The 19,695-nt window shown below is 42.2% G+C and overlaps 4 protein-coding genes, 1 long non-coding RNA gene and 1 other non-coding gene across 11 annotated transcripts; 4 read left to right on the top strand and 2 right to left on the bottom strand.

Annotated features, from left to right (window-relative positions):
- Positions 1–24: 24 nt before the first annotated feature.
- Positions 25–3,219, top strand: LOC103987559 (uncharacterized). Of its 3 annotated transcripts, XR_010497132.1 has the most exons (4): positions 25–307; positions 396–523; positions 1,780–2,338; positions 2,447–3,219. XR_010497132.1 is itself a non-coding variant. In XM_009405889.3 (3 exons), the coding sequence occupies exons 2-3, from the start codon at positions 2,584–2,586 to the stop codon at positions 3,055–3,057; spliced, it is 381 nt and encodes a 126-aa protein (XP_009404164.1). In that variant the 5' UTR covers positions 469–2,338; positions 2,447–2,583; the 3' UTR covers positions 3,058–3,219. The 3 variants fall into 3 exon arrangements, 1 of the variants encoding a protein (XP_009404164.1); XR_010497131.1 differs by having other exon boundaries at positions 26–307; positions 396–2,338; XM_009405889.3 differs by lacking the exon at positions 25–307 and having other exon boundaries at positions 469–2,338; positions 2,447–2,610; positions 2,704–3,219.
- Positions 3,220–3,451: 232 nt separating this feature from the next.
- Positions 3,452–6,081, bottom strand: LOC135640029 (stress-response A/B barrel domain-containing protein UP3-like). Its single transcript, XM_065154109.1, has 2 exons — positions 5,249–6,081; positions 3,452–3,731 (listed from the first exon to the last, which is right to left on the bottom strand). The coding sequence occupies exon 1, from the start codon at positions 6,066–6,068 to the stop codon at positions 5,268–5,270; it is 801 nt and encodes a 266-aa protein (XP_065010181.1). The 5' UTR covers positions 6,069–6,081; the 3' UTR covers positions 3,452–3,731; positions 5,249–5,267.
- Positions 6,082–8,545: 2,464 nt separating this feature from the next.
- LOC103987557 (protein ELF4-LIKE 3) lies at positions 8,546–10,128 on the top strand. Of its 2 annotated transcripts, XM_009405885.3 has the most exons (3): positions 8,550–8,811; positions 9,236–9,496; positions 9,580–10,128. In XM_009405885.3, exon 3 carries the CDS (start codon positions 9,632–9,634, stop codon positions 9,959–9,961), a length of 330 nt encoding a protein of 109 aa, XP_009404160.1. In that variant the 5' UTR covers positions 8,550–8,811; positions 9,236–9,496; positions 9,580–9,631; the 3' UTR covers positions 9,962–10,128. The 2 variants fall into 2 exon arrangements, with proteins under 2 accessions (XP_009404161.1, XP_009404160.1); XM_009405886.3 differs by lacking the exon at positions 9,236–9,496 and having other exon boundaries at positions 8,546–8,811.
- A 1,198-nt stretch (positions 10,129–11,326) lies between these two features.
- LOC103987556 (uncharacterized) lies at positions 11,327–13,507 on the top strand. 3 transcript variants are annotated; one of them, XR_010497566.1, is made up of 5 exons: positions 11,327–11,573; positions 11,697–11,871; positions 12,683–12,746; positions 13,077–13,109; positions 13,208–13,507. It is a non-coding gene; the product is annotated as an uncharacterized LOC103987556 (long non-coding RNA). The 3 variants fall into 3 exon arrangements; XR_010497564.1 differs by having other exon boundaries at positions 11,329–11,573; positions 13,077–13,507; XR_010497565.1 differs by lacking the exon at positions 13,077–13,109 and having other exon boundaries at positions 11,330–11,573.
- A 765-nt stretch (positions 13,508–14,272) lies between these two features.
- Positions 14,273–14,345, bottom strand: TRNAA-AGC (transfer RNA alanine (anticodon AGC)). Its single transcript has one exon. It is a non-coding gene; the product is annotated as a tRNA-Ala (tRNA).
- Positions 14,346–17,976: 3,631 nt separating this feature from the next.
- Positions 17,977–19,437, top strand: LOC103987554 (protein BIG GRAIN 1-like). The gene has a single exon (XM_009405883.3). It carries the CDS (start codon positions 18,228–18,230, stop codon positions 19,263–19,265), a length of 1,038 nt encoding a protein of 345 aa, XP_009404158.2. The 5' UTR covers positions 17,977–18,227; the 3' UTR covers positions 19,266–19,437.
- The last annotated feature ends 258 nt before the right edge of the window (positions 19,438–19,695 follow it).

Raw genomic sequence — 19,695 nt, 5'->3', positions numbered from 1 at the left:
AAAAAAATAGAAAATAAAAGTGGAAAGCCTCGTACGTCCCCGTCCGCGTGTTCCACTCACCGTCAGTAATCCACGACCGCCCCTGCTTGGGGTTCACCAATCCCGGTAGGTGGGCATTGGCGGGGCACCGTACACGATGTGTCCGTTGCGCCTCGTCCTGGTGTTCCTCTCCGCCGCCCTCGCTGGATTCTTCGCCTGGAAATCGATCCGCTCCCCTCCCCCTTCCCCGATCTCCGATGACTCCCAGGAGGTCGGCGCCTCCCTCGGCGACTCCTCCATCAAAGGCCGGATCCTCGGCGCTGGAAAGGTCGGATTTTTCTTCAGATCTTAGACCCTTGCTTCTTTTCTTGGAAAGTTACTTCAGATCTTATACGAAGATGATTGCTTCTGAACAGGTGATTGAGAATGGGTACTGGGTGTTTCTTGATATGGCCAGCGGGAGGTACTTGTGGAGGGCGATGAAAGAAAGGTGAGAAGTTGGACGAAATCGATGATTTGGGGGTTCTTTTGGAGCACGCACTCGGTATCCTTTTTCGATGAAATTGGATAGTGTTCTATGCATTGGATTGCAATTTAGCTGATGTGCCTCGGAATTCGATTTAAAGTTGTTGTTTCCTGTTCGAATGATTGTCTCTTGAGATCCGATTCATTGTTTGTGGTGATTATTGTCGTAGTCTCGTCGATTTATATGCTATACTATGAATTTGTCTTATTAGACGGTGTTAAATCGATCAAAAACATCAAAAAATTAGCTTTTAATTTGCCAATGTAATGTCTTGTTTTTCTTATCTCGTTCTTTGAAGATTCAGTTGATGAGCAACAAATTGTACTCTGACATAGGTCTTGGTTTCATCAGTCTTTATCAGAATCCAGAAAACTATCTCTTCCATTTTAATTTCGTGTTCATGAGCTCAAACTGATTGATAATAAACCTGACAAGAAAACAGTAGAGAGTAGAAGACACTGAAGGCAAAAAAATAACTTGCTTCGATATGTACCCATAAATCCATAGAAGCAGCAAATAGAGAATTTGGACTTTGATGGTTGCATTGACAAGGTTCCATTGCTCGACAAAGACTATCGTATCATCGACATTTATGGGAATTTTATAGTGATATTGTTGGCTTTGATTCTTGCACTATATATGTAGCAATCTCTCGACGAAAAATTTGTTGGAGAAACTTAATGTTACTTCCTTGAAGGTTAACATTTGCTATACTTATTGTGGTTGCCTATTCTTTGGCAATTATACTTTTGTGTCAATTCATTTGACTCGCCTTTCTGATTTCTCATCGGTTGACATCATTTTTTATACTAGTTATTTATTTCCTTTTCTATCTAAGCGAATATTCGCCAGCTTCTCCCTTTTTTTTTCCGACATGAAAGATGCCATCATGTACTTTTATGGAGGAATTGCATCAAAAAATTTCAAGGTTTTATGTTCAATCCTAGTAAGAGATGTATGCTGTTGGATCATTTTCTACCACCAGATTCTTGTCCTCGGATACCCATAGATGAAGCTTTGTGAAGCTCTCTGCCTTATCCTTACTCGATGCATTAATCTAGCATATACATTCGTTGCCACCTTTCTGTAATTTGTTGCTGCCTTATCATGTCGTCGTTTTATTAAAAGCACTTCAATTCTTTCTTCTCTGTCATATATTTAAATAACTTTCGCCATGAATTCACTTTGTTTTCTACAATTATATGTTCATCGACACTCCTATATCTGAAAATATTGCCTTGTTAATTTAATAGCAAATTTTATCGGCTTCAAAGGTTCGTTACTTGCACGTTCGTATATCCTCAATGAAATCGCTACCGAAGCTACCATAATCAGATGTTCGAGGTCTTATTTTCATTTAATATCCTATGAAAAGTTCTTTGTTTTATTCCTTCGATGTATATGCTGTAAGCGATGCCAGATTATAGGTATTTACGAGCAGAAGTTGCAGCCTTCGTTTAATGTAAGAAACAATCGCCATCATCAAGATCATATCTTGACTGTTTCTGTATGAACAAAAAGCTAAGCTTCGCGGTGCAATGCCATTTATTGTAATCTATTTTGTTTCTAATGGAAATGAGGTTGATGTCAACTTTGTCGACATTCTGTTTCTTATGTGATGCCAAGTAAATTACCAGTAAGCAAGCCTTTGGATGATCTCTTTTGGAGATACATGACAAGAACAGAGCCAGTGATTCCAACCTTCTTATATACACTTCTGTTCTCTAGCAAATGGTAAGTAATGCTTAAGCTTAGCCGAGAGGCACATGCCCTTGAGAAAGCATGAATTGGAAATCTGGCATCGCAGCGCCACGCTTTCTTCTGGAGTGAGAGGTAAAAGCACTTGTAGTTTGAATACTTTGAATTCTAGTGTTCCATATCTATCTATGATTTGATCGTCAATTGGATTTTGATTCTTACTTGATTTCTGATGACTTGCAGGCTAGAAGGCATTGGTTGCATGATCAGGTAATTGGTGATCATACATTGCCATTTGGATTGCTTTCAGTGGTTTCCAGGATCTCAATCTCCCACTTGTACAAGCATCTGATTCCACCCTCCACCAATAAGTTTGGTTCATGCAGAACAATCTTTTTGATGGAACTGTATGTTACTCGTACTGCTTGGAATAGATTCTCTTCTTTCTCCAGAAAATGTACTCAACCCTGTATATGAGCAAATTGCATGAGAATTGTCAGGTCTCAAAGCAGAGGGGCTGGGGCTGCTGCATGGGGAGGGCTTCTTCCACAGACAGACTCGTCGCCATCGCGTTGGGGCTCCTCGCGGTGCTGTCGCCGCTGTACGTCAACAGGAAAACGACGGTCAAGCCGGATGATGAAGACGACGGCAGCGGAGCTCTTCTGTCCCTGTGGCTCCCGCTGGCGCTCATACTTCTGGTCGTCATCATCAACCTCGCATGGTTCGTGGAGCGGAGGATCGTGAGGCTCGACCCCTACTGGATACACAGGTTCGGAGGGTCTTCCTGTGGGATCATGATACTGCTCTTGGTTCTTGGAGTCTTGTTGAAATGTAAAGCTTCTCTGGGAGGTTGATCTTGATGTTGCTGTCTGTTAGTTTACTGGCATTTCGTCAAACACATGTAGCGAAGAAGATGGAGGAGTGTTTGTGGAATCAACCTGTTGGGTTTTCACCCCTGGAATGAACTGCTAAGATTTCTGATTGTAATTATGAAAAGTTGTGCTCCTCTTTCATCATCTTCTCAGTTGCAACTCTTTTTCACAGCCTCTAGAAGCATACTAATACATGAAAACTTGATTCAGTGGGGACCTTTTTTGTCTCAATTTATCTACCAATCCAATCTAATAATTAGACCAACATGTGAAATATGGAGTAAGCATACAAAAAAGATATCCAGTAATAAAAAAAGAAAATTTTCACTTCAACAGCTATTATGCATAAAACCACCTTCATTTTCTCAACCGATGATTAAGTAAACAGCTTCTTCGATTAACGGATGCATCGAAGACTACCATTGTCTGAAATTGCATGAAAATGTTGCTGGATTCGAAAAAGAGTACCATCTTAGACATGCAGATGGATTCAAAGAGCATTATTTGGGAAGAACAGATAAGGTTCCCAAAATAAAATCAAATGACCAAAAACTTATTCTAAGAGCCTCCAGAATACGGTTCGAGGATTGATCATATCGTCATATGATCGACACAAGTACGTCCACCAGAATCCTGGTGTGATGATCATCAGGCGCCTGCAAAATGCACGAAATGTGAAACTCGATTAAAATTCTTGGGATATTCTTAGAGTACGACATATCTTAAGATTCTTTAAAAGGTCAATTCAAGACGGGTGAGTTACATTTAGTTGTTTATGGAGCATATAAGAGGACATCAAGATGAAAGCTTTCCAGAAGAAGAAGAGCGTCCTATCCATCTTGCTCACGTAAAGTTTCTTATATTGTAATAGACGGGAGATGTTTTCGATGGAAGAAAACAAGGGCGATCAATACATAGAGCCTATCTATTGTCAAGTGATATGGTTTTCCTCGGAACATCCTTCGTCTGATGATGCAGACGAGAAGACGGATAGAGGATGATATGTCATCGAGATATGCGTGTACATATAAAGATAGAACATCAGATTAATAGAGGATCCATAACCATATCACCAGTCAAGCTAAAAGAGGTCAACAGACATGCATATGGATATGCATGTAACATCAGAGCAAAAGTATAACTGTCCTAATTCATGTATTAGAGACCCTCATGCGATTTATCACTCTTCTATTTACAGGTAACCTAAGAAATGGCTAACTAGCATAGCATTATGAAACAAATTTCTTTTGTTCATCCTATTTGTTTCTCCCATACCAAAACATTTCCAATGCTAACACCGCTCTCAACATTTTCCCGCACACCTTTTTCTCGCCGATCACAATCAAAATAATTCGGCACTGATCACAAATGAAGTGGCCAACAAATCCATTTTTGAACTAAGTACCACAAACAACAGTCCTATCCTCATTTCAATCTAGAAACTCACAACAAAAGTGCAATTCACACTCGGAACTTGTAGTTGGGAATCCTTACGGTTCATTTATGTTTCATTAAGTTGCCTATAAATAAAATCTCACAAGCCTTAGTCAAAGGTACATCAAACAATTTCTCTTACTACCAAATCTCCTTCTCTCACATGTCTCCATCTTTGCAATAGAGAAGTCTTATTGGATATAACTCGAATGCCTCTCACAAGCATCTCTTTGCTCGCGATGGTCATTCTAACAAATCTTACCACAAAACGAACCTCTCAATCAGCAAAAGTTAATGAGATCAGCATAGTGCAGAAAAAGATCAACAGTAAGAAGAAAAATCCAAGATTCAACATTGAAGTACATCAGAAAAATAAGACAGATTCAACATACAAAAGTAGTTCATTCTAGTACGATGACGACGATACTAAACACCATTTTCAAGCCCTCAATTTGCATATGAACTCATCATCATCATCATCCATTTAGCACATCCACACGAAACCGATATATCGATATTTAACATAATTTCCCCTAAAAAGACTAAGAAGCAAGTGACATTATTTGCTCCCCTCTTCAAATTCCATGTTTTGATCGACTGCTAAGAAAGGCTCTAAATCTTACAAACCAATAGCTATCTATCATTTCCACATTGTTGGAATATATAGAAAGCATTCAAAGGCGCTATCTATCTATATACCAATATAGAAAGAAGACTATAAACTGTAATTGGAGCAAACCTCTTTGGGTGAAGAACCGTCAAAGGCTGGCGGCAGGCGGTGGCGGCACCACGGCATCCAACACAATGACGCTCTCCAGAAGCGGCCTCACCTTCTCTTTCACAGACTCCAGCAAGTCCTTCTCTCCCGCATCCAACGCATCAAGCTCCTCCAGGCTGGGGAACACCGCAAGAAACCCCACGTCGAATCCCTTCGCCCTGGCCGGCGAGAAGTTCTCTCCGTAGCTCAGCTGCGTCACCGCGGCCGGCGCAAACGACTTGGCCTCCGCAAGCGTCTGCGCGAGCTCCGCCGCGGCCCCCTCCTTCGGCTTTGCGAGGGTTAGCCGCACCGCCGATCCGGTGGGCGGCGCTGCCGGGCCGTCGAGTTCGGCGACCCAGTCTACGGCCATGATGTCGTCGCAGATGGGGAGAACGTGCTCCTTGACGACGGCCACATGGGCCGGGTGGGCGGAGTAGGCAGCGAGGTCGGCCTTGGAGCGGTAGCGGCTGTGGAGGAGGTGGGTGAACCCGGCAGCGGAGGCGGCGGTGGATCGGTGTCGTAGGACGGGGCCGGCGGCGAGGTGGACGGAGATGTCCAGGGAGACCAGGGAGCGCAGGTTGGAGACCATGGCGTCGACCTTGGACGGGTCGGTGGAGTCACGGACCTTGAAGAGGACGACGTGCTCGACGGTGGCGATGGCAGCCATCGTGGCGGCGGAAGAAGCGGAGGCGAACGGGCGGCGGCGAGGTGAGGACAGGGGGCGAGCGGAAGAGAGGAAGAGGGGGAATTTGAGGGGTGAACGAGGGCGGTGAAGATAGGGGAAGGTTTTCAGACACGCCATTTCAACTTTTGACTACGATGCGGGAATTGTATCTTATTTGACGGCGGCGGCGCCGGGGCGCGTTAATACACAGATGCTCTGCAGGATTAGTTGACCGCAGTGCATACCCCTTTTGCTAAACGTGGGTAGCCTTGAACCGAACCAGCCGAATCAAACGGATTGAACCGGCCACGTTAAGGATGACTCGCCGGTTTAATGGGCCTTGTCGACAAAGGGTTATATTAATCTCGCCTCGGGTCGGATAGGGTTCTCTTAACCCAACTAAGACTATTTCTTATAAATGAATAGTTTAGAAATATTTTTTTTATTTTAGATTATAAATAATAAGAACTAGTTATAAATAATAATCTTAAAAAAGATTAAAAATTATATATAATATCCTATAAAATATTCATTTCAATGGGATCAATCATAAAATGCTTATCAAACCATAGTAATCGAAGTCATTCTTTATTTGTTCATACATCTACTCCATTATATTACTCATGTATTAGATCATGTCAATAATCCACTCAACATAGATTATCTTAATTATATTCTTATCTTTTTAATTTCATTAAGACAAAGCTTGTCGTCAAGATATGATATTTTATTTGACTATAATCGTTAATTGTTATACTAAGTATGATGCATCAAGTGTTAAATTATAGTTATAGATCATTGTCATCTCATCCAAAAGTCTCAATCTTATAAAGAAAAGAATAAACATAATGCATGGCTCCGATATCATCATGTTAAGATATTAAACTTTTATCATCAATTAATATAAGAGTTTAGGATGGTAGACGAGACAACTTATCTGTTCATTTATGAGCTATGCTTTAGCACATTCTAATGTCTGCTTCCGATGACCTCATGTCATTAATTAATAATACAATATATATTTTTGTGTCATCATACACCACCTTAATTGTTTATATATCATGCGGAGAGGATAGATAGCAAAGTTACCATAAGATAGATAGAATTAGTTGACACCTGACTTGGTTTAGCACTGACTATTTGTCAATTGTCATCCAAGCAATTATATTTTTCGTATAGAGATATGTGTTTTCTCTAAAGTTTAATTTAAAATTTTTAAAATAAATTTAGAAGACGATGAAATATGATATTTAATCTCATGTTTATAGCTAAACTTCAATAATCATAGCTTCGATAAAGATGATTGTTTTTCCTAGCGTAAATATATAGGCTCAATAATATCGAAAAAAAATATTTTAAGTTTTTATTTGATAAATTATTTGAATATATTAGAATTAAATTTATTATCTTAGATTGACGATCAAATTTGATATCATGTGACAGAAAATTTAACATACCATGCAATAAATAGCCTACAGAAACAACAAATAGCTGTGAGGTGTTCCTAAAGAGCTCTCTATCTAAAAGATACTTTGATGTGTGAGTTCTGTAGTGGGGAAGACAGAATGAGTCGACTTGGCATGTCGAGGCAGAAAGGCTAATCCACTCGTGACTCATGCATTATGTTGAGCTATAAAGCCACTTCTTAAACATTATTATTATACCTGTCCTCTCGTCACTCGTAACTCGATTCGCTGCTCCACGGAACAACGCGGCTTGCCACAAGTTACGAATTGTAATGGAGAGATGTTAGTTAGAGAGACAGGTTATTCTCCAGAGTCACACCTTAAGTTACGAAGAAAACGTACTCGGATAGAAAATGAAACTATGACGACGTGACTATGTTTTATATTATAAGAAGAATAATAAGAATCATCGGATTCGATCGAAACCCCAACTTTGTATCTCAATGCCAAAGGGATGAAGAGATATATTTTCGACATATCATGGTTCTTTCCACTTTATCTCGTTAATACCATAATTAGTAAAGTCTAAAGAGAAAAAACAAAGACTTTTTTGATAATAAAAGTATTAGAAAAATATTTTTATGATATCCATAAATCAAATTATTAAAAGATAATTAGAAAAATATTTTTACCATTTTGATAAGACGTATTTTGGGTCCGAAACACGTCACAGTCGATGATATACGTCAAGTCAAAATCCGTACTGAAACGTTGTTCAACATGTCCCATCCCGAGAGTTTGGGGTAATGCCGTCTGACGTCACTCTGCACGTCCCGAGACGACGAGTCAGAAGTATCGTACTATCCCTCGAAGATTAACAGTCACGTTGAATCCGTATGAAATCGATCCTCGTACAATAATATAAAAGTTCTTGACCGAATAAGAAAAATAAAAGTTTTTTGATAATAAAGTATTAGAAAGATATTTTTATGATATCCGCAAATCAAATTCTTAAAAGATAATTAGAAAAACCATAAATGGGTGTTGATGGTGAAAAGTTCGAGTTATCAAAATGAAAACAAAGATGATCGAGTTGGATGAGATGAACAGATGCAATTACGCTTCAGGGGATCATGCGAAATTCCAGGGACGGTGGGGTAATTTTGCATCGCCCCCAATCCTAAAAGATTGACCGACTCGGAACAGAGACCGGCGTAGGTGAGAGGCCGCTTAAGCTCATGGCGGTGAGACCACCCTCACGAGGCCGAGATGAACGCAGAGGCCCACCGCCGTTGCTCTCGTTCTCCGCAGCAGATCTTTTCTTGTATTAGTTTACCGTGGTTCGAGGATCCCTTTCCCGTCTCTCTCTCTCTCTCTCTCGTGTACCTTTCCTTGGAGATTCGACTCGATCGCCGATAGCATCGAGGGTTCTCGCCCTCGATTTCCTCGCCTCCCACCCTTGCCGAATCTCCAAGGTATGTCTCAAACCCGGAAGACGAGATTGGCAGCGCAAAGATCTCTTTTCTGTGCGCTCGATCGCAACAAGATCCTTTCTCGAGTAGCTTTGTTCATGGTGTTAGAGGGGATTACCAAGAGCTGGGTGTCAAAAATCGATCGTTTTGTTTGCCTCGCCCTTTGCTCTCGGTGGGGTGTGATCTTCTGCTATGCGGTTGCCGTTTAAGGAACTGGTCTAAAGGCTTTGTTGTACCGTCTTCCGCAGCTGCTCGCTTTCCTGTTCTTGTCCAGAATCATAGAAAGACCCTTTTGCCGTCCGATTTTTCCTTCCGTTTTCCCCGGACAAAAAGATTGTTGTTTTCTGCTTCTGCTTCTGCTTCTTCTTCTTCTTCTTCTTGCTTTTGGTTTCTTGTCTTGATTGATTCAACGTGAGATTTGCGGCAGGGGGTGGCGTGGAGAAAGAAAGCTACGGGGAATTGGATCGGCTTTCGTGTGCCATCATAGAGAAAGAACCATGCTATCTGATCTCCCTTTTCTTTCTGAAAAGGAGCTACGGAGGGCCATTATTTCCTCACGATCCTTGTCTCTCATGCCTACCAACGCCTGACACCTTTATATTAGATTCCCCTCTTCCCTCCCGTGTCTCTTCCGGCTGATCTCAGTTTGCTGTTCCCTACCCAAACTGCTTGATTTCATTCAACCCGGGTCTTCTTCCCAAGTCTTTTTCCTCTGTAAAGTCGCTTCTTTTTCTGCCTTTCTTTCTCTCTCGTGATATGATTCGTCTGCAGGGCTATTTGTTTTGATCTGATTCGAGTTGGTGAGAGGAAGAGGGAGAGGGGGATGATGGAAGGAGACCGCTTCTCGGGGCTTGGCAATGGAACCCAGGTGGACGGCAAAGTCCTGCAGACCTTCCAGAAGAGCTTTCTCCAGGTGGAGAACATCCTGGATCAGAACCGGCAGTTGATCAATGAGATCAATCAGAACCACGAGTCGAAGATCCCCGACAACCTCAGCCGCAACGTCGGCCTGATCAGAGAGCTCAACAACAACATCCGCCGCGTCGTCGACCTCTACGCCGACCTCTCCCTCTCCTTCACCCGCTCCATGGAAGCATCCTCCGAGGGCGACTCCGAAGGAAAGCCCGGCCACAAGCGAAACAGGCCTGGGTAGAGAGGAAGCAGATGAAATGGCTTAGTTAGAGTTAGGATCGACAAACTGCAAGCTTGGGGATGGGATCGAAATAACAAAGCGACTGCTTGCGCTGTTGTAATCATTATTGTGACGCTCAATCTTCTATCTCAGTTATGTGAGAACAGTCTCTGCTTCTTTCTCTGTTCCTTCTTCTTCTTCCTGTTCTTGATGTGCGGTTCCCTTTTGCCATGGAATCAAAAGTGTTCGATCTTTTTCACGGGTCAGATGCCTGCGAGTTTAGTGGGCTCCTGTAGATGCCTTGGAGACATCAGCAAAGAGAGTTCTGCTCTGGATAAATTTGTTGGCCGCCAATCATACTCCACAGAGCCATGGAATCTCACATGAGGAACAGATGAGTCTTTTTGACCACTTTCTTTAATGTAGCCGGTGCCAGTCGCTTGCATATTCTTGGGTTGGAGGTAAAACACCATAAAAGAATACAGGAACAAGGGAGAGCTACAGAGCAGACATCTACGTACCTCTGTGATGGATGGCAGTGAAAGAGGACAAAAGGTGGAGATGGGGGTGGGGGTGATGAGGCCTGCTCCGATGCTTATCCCTTAATATCTGGTGATGGATTCCACCACCACCACCACCACCACCACCAGTCTGCTGTCTGAGTTGATCTGCCATCTGTCCTCAGGTGGACCAGCAGAAGCAATCCGACACTGCTTGTTTGCAGGAGTTGGTAGCAAGATCCACATGGGTCATCATCTCCCTGGAATTGCCAATTCCTGCTGAGATGCTTAGTCGAGTTGTCCGCAGTCGGCACAGAGAGATGTGGCGATGCCATGGCTTCTGACAACTGGTTTCTGGAATAAGATATGTGTTAGCCTGCTGCTAACTGCGGTCTCACTGCTGTCATTTTGGCCTTTCAGCTATCGCTAAATCTGCAGTCATTTAGGATATATATAAAATGTTGAATCAGTCAATACATGAACAAAACGTGACAATGAAGAAGACAGAGGATGGAATAAGTTCTTGCATCACTCGCAAACTACCTGCCAAGAAAACCAGACCATGGCATCCTTATCATCAACTCCAGTCTGATCAAAACATACAGCAGAACAGTGTACTTTCCCGTTAAGCAGAGGGCCTGTATCAGAAGCTTGCATGGTTGTATCATATTGTTCCTCGGAATAGGGCATATGACCATTATCACACTCTTGTCTTCCGCTATATTTGATATTGGATTCCACCAGCAATCTTATGTTTCACCTATGTCTGCATACATTCAACTAATTACCATCTACTTTAAGAGCGGAATCCGCACACAATTACCAGACTGCCATCGGTCTCTACATGCGCGGGTGCATCACCATAACGTGTCCCATAGCGCAACTTATCTAAACTCCCGTCTCGATAAACGAAACACGCGAGCGGGTATCTGCAAAACTACCTCTTGTTTCAATTTAGGGTTTCGAGACGGGAGAAGAGCAGCGGCGTCTCGCTCTCTCTCTCGCTCTCTGCCTCGAGCAGGTCGGGCGAAGGCTTCGGACCAGAGGACGCAACGCATCTCTTTAAAGCCCTAAACGAGGGATGACTCTTGGAATCCGATGTGGGTTTTTCTTTGCCGATGGTCGACGCCGAGGTATCGAATTTAATTCTACAGCCGAACTAAAGATTTACCATTGTTGGCTCGGATTAAGTCGATTCCGTATGGTTTGCTACGGAATCCTGATTCTTTGAGGTTGTTCTTGATGGGATTCCGTAGGTATTATCGGCCCCTCGCCGTGTGGTGTGAAGCGATTGTGGATGTGTTGCTGCTGGTCAGATTAGATTTAACTTTGGAGATTTGCGGTACTTCTCGATGATCGTTCTGCCCACCGGCTTAGTTGAGACAGAGGCGAACGTTGGTGGGGGCGATGCTGCCATGAGTAGTTCGTCCGGTGAGTCCTTTGTGACTATATTGATCTCCCCTTTGATCGAAATTGTCTTTCTCATCAATGACCCTTTTGGTGTGTTATCTATCTAACTCGATGCTTCAAGGAAAAAGAAAGATAATTAGATAGTGGTATGGCCTTCTAGTGCATTCATTCTCTGTGCATCATATCTATAAGGTTATATGATGGTTGATTCACATGGGTTGGTGAGAGGAAAATGGGGAAACTACCGATCAGAGAATTTTTTTTTTTTTGCTGAATTATGTCAATGCAGAAAATTATAATGCCAGTTTGATATGGACAATTGATCATTTTTCTAATGCATGCTCGATCCTACAGGTGTTGTATGCTCAGAACATGATGGATGGTGAAGTTTCTGTTCTTATTCCTGATAAGTTTGGCCTGTGAAATACTGAATATTCCTTGAAACCTATGAGATTATATAAGCCTTGTCATAGTGGCTTTGATAGGGTTTTTCTTACAGATGAGTGAATGCTAATAATCCTTTTTCTTTTTCCTTAAAGATCTTCAAACTTCTTAATATTTTATGATGTTCTGACTTCTAATGTACATATTGCCGTAACTTTTGTGGATCTTTTGGAGATAATCGAGTTTAATTCTTTGGTACTACATGTCATCTTTACAGTAGGTCGGTTCCTCGTTCCGATACTGTTTCTGAGGATGACAAGATTCCACTTAACCCTTCCATGCATTTTTCTGCAGTAGTTGTCATTTTATTGTGCTATTGCTTACTGCATTGGAGGGTAAATTTTTGATAATGTACAATAATTTTCTGATTTGTCTTTTATTACTCCAGAGTCTTGAGCCTGATCGGATCTTCAAACTCGAGAAACATAACAGATTTAGCATCATGAAATACGGTAAACTCTAAGGTCCTCCTTTTGGTGGTGTTCTTTTGTATATCCTTTGATTAAGATCAAGAACTGTCTTCAAGATTTTACACAGCTTACAGTTTCAGTATTAGATTGGGATCTGAATTTACCTATCGTGTGTAGTAATGTCTGTTTTATAATAGAGGAAAGTGTGTGGGTTATCAATTCTCCCCTCCTATGTGGATGATAGGGAGATCCTTGTAACCCACCCTCATAAACTGTCTTCTAGATGAGGATGATCTCCTCATCCTCATACAGATTTAGAGGTTTGTTTTACTCATGTCATTTCTCAAATTCATCTCATGTTTGATCTTGCAGGCTATGAATCTTGAAACATCTAGTCAGAAAATGGTGACTTGCTATCTTGCATTTGAAAAGAATGCCCTTCTTTGCACTCGAATTGTTCAATCTTTTTGGTATGTCCATCAAATTGTCTTCTTGCCGTGCAGGATTACGGTGTTGTGTTTCCTCGCCAACCTTCTTTTCGTCTACATCAAACTCAAGGAAATGGGCAGTCGGGTTATATGCTAAATGTTTTGTTCCAACCGACGATATTTCTTGGGCAACATTCTGTATCCATATACATGGAAAATTCTTGGAAAGATATTAGTGCTTGAAGTCAGGGTCAAGCTTTTTGAGAAGTATTTGAACTAATGAGCTATACGACTGATGTAGCACGCAAGTGCATCAATTTTGTCAGCAGTGAAGAAATGGAAGCTGTCACAAGTTGAGCCCTTTAACCCCTTAAATGTAACTCGACCATACTATTATTTTCTTCTAGTAGTAGACAAATAAAGTAACATGCTAAAAAAAAAATAAACAGGGGGTGCATATTCGCGTGCATTTGATAGCTACTTATTTGGCAGGAACATGTGCAGTACGGACGAAAAAGAAAGTATTAGACTTTTTCGCTAGAATTGTTATTTAACTATTTTTTCTGTAATTTTTTTCTTTTTGGACTTTTCTTTAATGATGTCTCCATTTTTCAATTTTTTTCATTTGACATTCTCATTTTTTTCTGACACTCCAAATTCTTTTATCTTTTTTTTTTTTTACTCTTTCTTCTCTCATCGACTCCTATTCGTTTCTCATCTTCATCTTTTGGCCATGAGGAGACGGTGGATCTTTCAGTGAGGCTAAGGTGATAAGGCCTGGGTGAGATGAAGGCAGAGACAAAAGCAATGGGCAACGAGAAAATAGCATGTAATATATTAGAAAAAAAAATAAATGTATCACATGGGAATATTAAAAATGGGACATCATCAGAAAAAAAAAAGTTCAAAAAAGAGATTGTTTCATGAAAAATGTTTAATTTTTTTATCTATGTTTTTTTTATGAAAAATTTTGTTTTAGTTATCTGGTGTAAATAAAAATTTGAAATTCGGGAAACGACATTAAACTATATTTTCGCAAGCCGAGCATTCCTTACGCCCTCAACCGGCATTAATATCCACGTTTTGGAGAAAGAAATTTAAAAAAATTAAGATTAAAAATATACTATTCATTTAATATGATGGAGATGCGGGGTATCGATCCCCGTACCTCTCGCATGCTAAGCGAGCGCTCTACCATCTGAGCTACATCCCCGGATTGAAATGTTATAAGTACAGATTTTATTTAATGTATAAAATATTTATCTTTTGCTTTTCTAAAAGTAACCATGAATTAAATGTGTAAAGATAGAAAATTTTGAACTCTAAAATTTGTTCATGCCCTACCATAAAATCATTTGTTATATTCTATTTACGGAACACGAAATCTGCAACTTATTCTTTGAACTTATGATGATGCTTTGAGATTATGCTGTTGGATAACTCCGGAAAACTCGTGCAAGAACTTTGACAAAAGGAAAAAGAAAACCAAAGCGGGAAAAACAGCAAGGAAGGAACCTAACCTGGGATGAATAGTAGTTGAGGGGAGGGACCATGGCGAGGTCGATTCTTGTCGCCTCGGATCTGGCGCAGGTGCACCCTTCAACCCCTTGCAAGAAGCCGACAGCAATGCTTCACCGAAATCTGAGAAAGAAGACCAGCCAGTCATTATGGCCATCCATTACGAACTCTCAGAGAGAGGGCACAGTGCTTGCTTTAAGATTAGGACCAGGCATCGTTAGAGCTTGGTCCAAAAGAGAAAGTTGCACGTGGGGCTCCTTCACGCGTGCCAGGCCGTGTCAGGTGAGGCTTTAAAGATCGTTGCTGTTGATCCATCCCACACACATCTTTCTCAAAAGGCACACCACCTGGTTTTTTGGTTCCTCCGGCCTCGGATCTGTTTCCCATCGGGCCCTCATCATTTCATCGGCCTTTCATTCACTAGCGACGTGAAGTGGGCTATGGCTAAAATCGAGTCGGATCTCGATGCAACCTCTTCGGGATCCGACTCAAATAGGAAACGCCTACATATTGCATGAATTTTAGAGGCAAATCGGGTCCGGATCTTTGATATGTTAAACATACTTTGTCAATCGAGATTCCACATGTGGATCCCGGTCTGAATTCATTGGAATGAAACTAAAATAATCCTTCACAGTATTTTTGACTTGAAAGCATTCATTCCACTAATAGTCAAGATTCTAAGACTATTAACTAGAGACTAGACTCTCTCATCATCCACTCGTATAACTTCGATCAGGATTGAGAGTTGTTCAAGAAAACTTCATTTCAAGTCGAGTTATTCAGAAGAGATTAACTCCAAGTCACGACCATCTAAGCTCATATCTTGCATCAGGTGTCCGATATCTAGAGCTGATTAGATGAAATCAAGTAATGTCAGATGAGTCGATAGAGTATGGGAAAACAGGTCATGTCAGATTAATTTCGACATGTAGAATTGATGATCAACTTGGGTGAGTTGGGTCCCAAGCAAATGCAGCAGTGGAGCCTAAGGACAAAAGCAAAACGGAAGGAAAGAAAAGAAGGGAGGATCTGTCTCCTTCATCCTTCATCCTTCACCTCTGCCTCATTCTTCGGGATCGCCTATCTTTTCTTCTTGTCTCCCTGCCCCCCTCTCTCTTGCTCCTCTGTCATCCCTCTTTTTCTCTTCCTACTGTTCCCACACAATCGTCTGCTTTAGTTTAACGAGAAGAAAAGTCAGCAAGCACGAGGAAACTGAGAGACCAGTCCTTTTCCACACTCTCTCTCTCTCTCTCTCTCTCTCTCTCTCTCTGTGCATTACATATTATGGTGTCAAGGCTGTGTTAAACAGCCAGTTCTATATTTTGGGACCATGTATTTGATGGGACTATAAAGGTTCTATTCCGCTTTCTACGGACTGCTAAGAAAGAAGAGTTCATGAAGCAATCAAGCGAAACACTCACTAGTGTTTCGCCATCAGCATTCATACACAAACTCAACTCTGGTGCGGTACTGTACTCTAATCCGACCAAAAAGCTGGAACCAGTTGCTCATGTCTGCTTACACACAAGGGTGGAGGAGTTCAGCTGCAATTGTTATATGCCTAACCCACGAGGTACAACTGTGCAAGCAGTACTACTTAAGACTCTCTGCACACTCCTTTCACACTTGGCTACACCAAAAATTTGATGACAAAGTCAAATATTTGAGTAGCATAGTCCTTACAAATATGATTGAAGTAAAAGCAGTACTACTTAAGACTCTCTGTACACTCCTTTTACACTTGGCTACACCAAAAATTTGATGACAAAGTCAAATATTTGAGTAGCATAGTCCTTACAAATATGATTGAAGTAAAAGCAGTACTACTTAAGACTCTCTGTACACTCCTTTTACACTTGGCTACACCAAAAATTTGATGACAAAGTCAAATATTTGAGTAGCACAGTCCTTACAAATATGATTGAAGTAAAAGCAGTACTACTTAAGACTCTCTGCACACTCCTTTTACACTTGGCTACACCAAAAATTTGATGACAAAGTCAAATATTTGAGTAGCATAGTCCTTACAAATATGATTTAAGTAACCATTAATCTAAAAAACCTAATCGTTAAGAAATGTCTCAGAAATATAGAAGAGCAGATATAAAATTCCATCTCATATCATAATAAATGTTTTAAATTACATTATAATGAATCTCGAAAGCTTAAATTGTTGAAAAAAGATTCATTATTCATTAAACTCCTAAATAGTCTCAACCGTTAGCTACATCCTTCTTCAGCAATTTGTTTAAACTTAAAAGAGACACAAGGAGTAAAGTTTAGCTTAATGATCCAAGAAACTACGATATGCATTTAATTAGTTGTCTATAGTATGCAAGAAATTCTCCGGTAAGAAAATTTGAATAGCTTAGTGTTCTTTTTGTTTTCTTTCAATTTTTGTGTTCATCATCATGTTCTATCTTGAACCTTGAAATTACAACCTGGTATGTTTTAGTATGCTTCGAGGGGTCAAGACTGTGCCAAAGTTATTAAGAAATGATGAAAAACCTTGTTGGTCGATTGTGATCGGTCATGACAAAAAAAAAAGGGGGAGGAAAACAGTGCCCACTTTGCTCTTTTCTTTACCCAGTTGCTCAATGTTCCATCTTGCTTTCCTCTAGCCTCACACGTTCTCTCGGACATTAAATCTGGTGAAGACAGCACGCTCCCAAGCCTCAGAAGCTTCCCCTCCTACCATTCAAAATTCTCAAGGACCATCCTACACTCTCAAAGCCGACAACTAGGCTACACGGGGGCATATGATTAGTGCATTAATTACTTGATTCAATTCACTAACCCGAGGCCAAGACACCTTTTTGCCCCCACGTGTCACCTTAATTTAATCACCCCCAAGCAAAGCTAAAGCTTCCCACCAAATCATAAGACTTGCTTAATTAGCAGTTGTAAGCAACCGGTAGCAGTGTTAACACTAGACATTAAACAAATTGATACTCAATCAAGACCTATTCGTAGGTAATTAAGAGGTCAGAAGAAGTTTCCGATTGACAATTGAACTAAGAAAATATAAATATCCTAACTAATTCAGTGTAAAATTGATGACACCAAAACAATCTTATTAATTCTATCCTTCTGTCGAAAATGTGTTTTTGTTACTAAATCTACTCTACATAATGCATTGCATTGCAGAATTAGACTGATCTCTTCGTGTACGACCAATTTAAGGTGGGGGGGTAGGGTTCGTACCTGCGTTGCGTGACGGACAGCAAGCGAATCAGGCGGCGGAGTCGCCCGTCACGAATCACACGGACCACCTCGACCGGGCCCCGCGCCTAGAAAAGGAATCAGAGAAGTGCCACGTCAGCGTGTACTCGCGCGTGAATCCCCCTCAAAAAGACGCGCTACCGAGCGAGTGATCCCATCACCGCCCACCTTTCTCGTCTTGCTTTCTCTTGCTTCTCATCGAGAGCCATTCGCACTTCTGCTTCTCACCGCCCAACTTCGCCTTTACCTGTCTCTTCATCGTTTCCTCGCCTGCGAAGAAGAGAACATAGAGATAAGACCGAGGGAAGAACTTAAGTGTTGGTGTTCTGTACTTGCTTTGTATACGTACATAATGGAAGAGAGGTGGGCGAGGGGAAAGCCCAGGAGCGGTCACCAGAACCCCTCCTTCTCCTCCACCCTCCTCGACGCCATCTACCGCTCCATCGACGAGTCCGACGGCGGAGCCACGCGAGACCGCCACTCTCTCATCACCGTGCCGAAGCGCCCTCCGCCGCCCCTCCGGCCCGCGGCAGAGTGGCGAACCGCAGAGGCGGCGACCTGTTGCCGGCCGCTTGCGCCCATCTCCACCTCCAGTTCCTCTGACAAGTCAAGCTACGGCGGCTTCTCCTCCTCTTCCGAGCCCGACTCGGGGGTAAACCGGCTCAGGCCGATCCTGACCGTCGGAGCTCCGATCCGCTCCATCCCTCCTCCGCCGGCTGCTGCGGTGTTCGACCGCCGTGAGGAGGAGAAGAAGAAAAAGAAGACGGGCTCGATCCGCGGCAGGCTTCGAGACGCGAGAAGTTCCAGGTCGGCCGCGCCGGCGTCCCCGGGTGCCCGCCTCGCCGGCTTCCTCGGCTCTGTATTGTCGGCGGTGTCGGTGATCCCGAGAAGGCCAACGCCCACCGCTGTCACCGCCGCGGGCGGATGCGACGACTCCGCCTGCTCCACGGCGTCGTCCCTCTCGCGATCCTGCCTCATCAAGAAACCATCGACGAGGGAGCAGCCTCCGTCGGGGGAGGGGGAGAAGCGATCGGTGAGGTTCTACCCGGTGAGCGTGATCGTGGACGAGGATCTGCGGCCGTGCGGGCACAAGAGCGTCTATGGAGCGGACACCGCGCCCCGAAGGCCGTCGGCGGTGGCAATGAAGGCGAGGAGGAGGGTGGAAGAGCTCCTAAGAGGGATGGAGGAGGAGGAAGAGGAAATGAGCGATTCAAGCTCCGATCTGTTCGAGCTGCAGAACTTGACGGTGATCGGAAGGGAAAGGGGAAGGGGAAGGGGAGTGGGAGGAGGTTACGGTGATGAGCTTCCGGTGTACGAGACGGCCCACCTCGACATGAATCGCTCCACTTCCCAATCTCAACGCTTCCTAAAAATACAAGAAAGAATGTAAAGAAAAAGGCTGAGAATTGGGTGGTGATATCTTAGGAGGGTTTGGTGTCTTTCGTTGATCTTTATCGGCTTCTTACTATGGTTTGGGTTTATCTCTTTGTAAGACTGTTCGGTTCTGTAGCTCTCAGCTTGTGTACGAATACGAAGAAAGCTTAAGTATTATTGTTCATGAACTACCAATTAGTGTCTTATTGCATGGGGTATGAGAATCTTATATGAATTTGCCTATGATGTACGATCGAGGGATAATATGATAGTTAGATCTCTCTAGTGTTTTGATTCTTAGATTTAAAAAATTTATATTAGAATATCTATAGTTATGAAAGTGTAACGTCTAATTTTATTTATCATAATATTATCAGTTTTATCGATAAAAATATCAAAATGATAGATAAAAAGATAATTTTAATATTTTAATTATATTTTCGATG

Source organism: Musa acuminata, chromosome BXJ3-6, assembly GCF_036884655.1.
Source record: "Musa acuminata AAA Group cultivar baxijiao chromosome BXJ3-6, Cavendish_Baxijiao_AAA, whole genome shotgun sequence".
Taxonomy (NCBI): Eukaryota; Viridiplantae; Streptophyta; class Magnoliopsida; order Zingiberales; family Musaceae; genus Musa; species Musa acuminata.
This window is presented reverse-complemented; position numbering and strand designations above follow the sequence as displayed.

Coding starts and splice junctions, on each gene's coding strand:
- LOC103987559 (XM_009405889.3), top strand. CDS start 2,584: ATGCAGAACAATCTTTTTGATGGAACT. Junction 2,611..2,703: donor ACAATCTTTTTGATGGAACT/GTATGTTACTCG, acceptor GAGAATTGTCAG/GTCTCAAAGCAGAGGGGCTG.
- LOC135640029 (XM_065154109.1), bottom strand. CDS start 6,068: ATGGCGTGTCTGAAAACCTTCCCCTATCTTCACCGCCCTCGTTCACCC.
- LOC103987557 (XM_009405886.3), top strand. CDS start 9,632: ATGATGGAAGGAGACCGCTTCTCGGGGCTTGGCAATGGAACCCAGGTG.
- LOC103987554 (XM_009405883.3), top strand. CDS start 18,228: ATGGAAGAGAGGTGGGCGAGGGGAAAGCCCAGGAGCGGTCACCAGAAC.